The sequence below is a fragment of the Mandrillus leucophaeus genome, unplaced genomic scaffold (assembly GCF_000951045.1).
Source record: "Mandrillus leucophaeus isolate KB7577 unplaced genomic scaffold, Mleu.le_1.0 Scaffold26, whole genome shotgun sequence".
NCBI lineage: Eukaryota > Metazoa > Chordata > Mammalia > Primates > Cercopithecidae > Mandrillus > Mandrillus leucophaeus.
Genome location: NW_012102698.1, coordinates 642,204 through 644,738, shown reverse-complemented (window position 1 = coordinate 644,738; position 2,535 = coordinate 642,204). Strand labels below are relative to the sequence as shown.

Here is a 2,535-nt window from a genome sequence, read left to right as displayed (position 1 = left end):
GGGGAGGCTGAGGAAGACAAATCACTTGAACCTGGGAGGCAGAGGTTGCGGTGAGCCCAGATCTTGCCATTGCACTGCAGCCTGGGCAACAAGAGCGAAACTTCGTCTCAAAAATTAAATAATAAAAAAAAGAAAACAGTAAATGCAATAACTAGGTAAATTGGATGCTCTGTTAAAATGATAAGTGTTACAGAAAGAAGTAGAGAGCAGGTAAAGGGGATGTGGGAGTGGAGGGCGGTTTGTGGTTTTAAATGATCCTAAATCATTGAATGAATTACTAAATGATTTTTAAAGGATTAAATTAATTTCTTTTTTTTTTTTCTTTTTGAGATGCAGTTTTGCTCTATTACCCAGGCTGGAGTGCAGTGGCACAAACTTGGCTTACTGCAGACCACTGCCTCCAGAGCCCAAGTGATAATCATACCTCAGCCTCCCGAGTAACTGAGATTACAGGTGTGGGCCACCACGCCCAGCTAATTTTGTATTTTTAGTAGAACCAGGGTTTCTCCGTGTTGCCCAGGCTGGTCTCAAACTCTTGACCTCAAGTGATCCACCCACCTCAGCCTCCCAAACTGTTGGGATTACAGGCGGGAGCCACCGCACCAGCCTAAACGGCATGCTTTTTTTTTTTTTCTTTTGAGACGGAGTTTTGCTCTTGTTGCCTAGGCTGGAGTGCATTGGCTCGATCTGGGCTCACTGCAAACTCCACCTCCCAGGTTCATCCACCTCGGCCTCCCAAAGTGGTAGGATTACAGGCATGAGCCACTACACTGGCCTAAATGAAGGAACACTGAGATTAGTTGAGAATGTCACTTCATTCGAAGGTGGTGGATTGATTGTTATTAATATTTAATAAGACGGTAAATGTTAAGCTAGCACTTGAGATCCTTTACCCTATTTCACCTTCACAACCACCTTATGAGGTTAATACTGTTATTTGATGGTTGAGGAATGTAGACTCAGGGATATTAGAAGAATTAGTTATGTGTTCCTGTTGAATCATCATCATCATATTCATTCACTGCTTACCCTAGGCTGGGTCTGTGCTAAGCACTATATAAACATTATATTCACATAATTCTCTCAGCAGCGCTTTGGGGTAGGTCCTGTTCTTTCCTCATTTCACAGATGAGATAGAAAGCTCAGAGGGATTAGGAACTCTCCCAAGCTAAGAAACCTAGTCTCTGACTCAAAGTCATGCTCTTGGCCGGGTGAGGTGGTTCACGCCTATAATCCAGCACTTCAGGAGGCTGAGGCGGGTGGATCACGAGGTCAGGAGTTTGAGACCAGCCTGGCCAATATGGTGAAACCCTGTTTCTACTAAAAATACAAAAATTAGCCGGACGTGGTGGCAGGTGCCTATAATCCCAGCTACTCATGAGGCTAAGGCAGGAGAATTCCTTGAACCTGGGAGGTGAAAGTTGCAGTAAGCCGGGATCGTACCATCGGACTCCAGCCTGGGCAACAAGAGTGAAACTCCGCCTCAAAAAAAAAAAAAAAGTCATGCACTTAACTTGTACACAACGATATGGCCTGAGAGCCTGCTGCAGGGCCACGGCAAGAGAATCCAGAGCCCTGGGTTGGTGTCAGTGTGACCACGGACGCATGGATGGAGTTGACTGGACTATAAGTAACCAGGAAAGCTCCTCCTAAATAAAGGGGCAGGACTCAATGGTTGTCAACGTCACTTCTGTGTGTCCTCTTCCAGCTGGTGCACCAAGTTCGTAGAGCCTGGCTTACTGAGATGCCGAACACCCTGCCATCTCTCAGGTGCAGAGTCCTGGAACTGGACTCCCCGGGAGAATGAGGCCTCACGTTCTGCGTCTGTTCCCACAGGTGATTGAGAACTGTGTTGCTGCTGCTGGATTCAGCGTGGGAGAATTTGCAGCCCTAGTGTTTGCCGGAGCCATGGAATTTACTGAAGGTACAGGAAGGAGTTTGGTTTTATGCCAGGCTGTGGTCTTGGGCTCATTAGGGATAAGGGACACTGCCAAAAATGATACTGGACCCACTCAGGTGATGGGAAGGGAGCACATGGACGGGTGACATTGGCGCATGAGGACAGGATTTTGCTGTGATTCCTTTTCAAGCCTGAAGGATTCGTTAGGGATTTCCCTTATTTTTATAATCTCACAAAATCTGCTTGCTGAACTGTCTCACCCACTATCCTGCGCACTTATACCCGCAGCACCTGCCACGGATAGTGCGTGCTCAGTAGATGTTCATTGAATTAAAGAGTAAATAAATACTGGATCTGGAGCCATATCAGTTTTACTTCTTAAGATTTTTGCTGGCCAGGAACCATGGCTCATGTCTGTAATCCCAGTGCTTTGGGAGGCCAAGGCAGGAGGATCACTTGAGGCGTTCCAGACCATCTTGGGCCACATAGTGAGACCCTCATCTCTGCCCCCAACAAAAAACAAAAATTACGTTGGGTGCGGTGGTTCACACCTGTAATGCCAGCACTTTGGGAGGCAGAGGCAGATAGATGTTTGAGCCTAGGAGTTTTAGACCATTGTGGGCAACATGGTGAAA

The 2,535-nt window shown here is 46.8% G+C and overlaps 1 protein-coding gene across 1 annotated transcript in view; it reads left to right on the top strand.

Moving 5' to 3' along the window:
* Nucleotides 1–2,535, top strand: part of MCAT (malonyl CoA:ACP acyltransferase (mitochondrial)) — a 32,474-nt gene that overhangs the window by 18,928 nt on the left and 11,011 nt on the right. Inside the window, exon 2 of the mRNA XM_011984060.1 lies at nt 1,837–1,924. Coding sequence (XP_011839450.1) covers nt 1,837–1,924 — 88 coding nt within the window. The remainder of the gene's footprint in view (nt 1–1,836; nt 1,925–2,535) is intronic.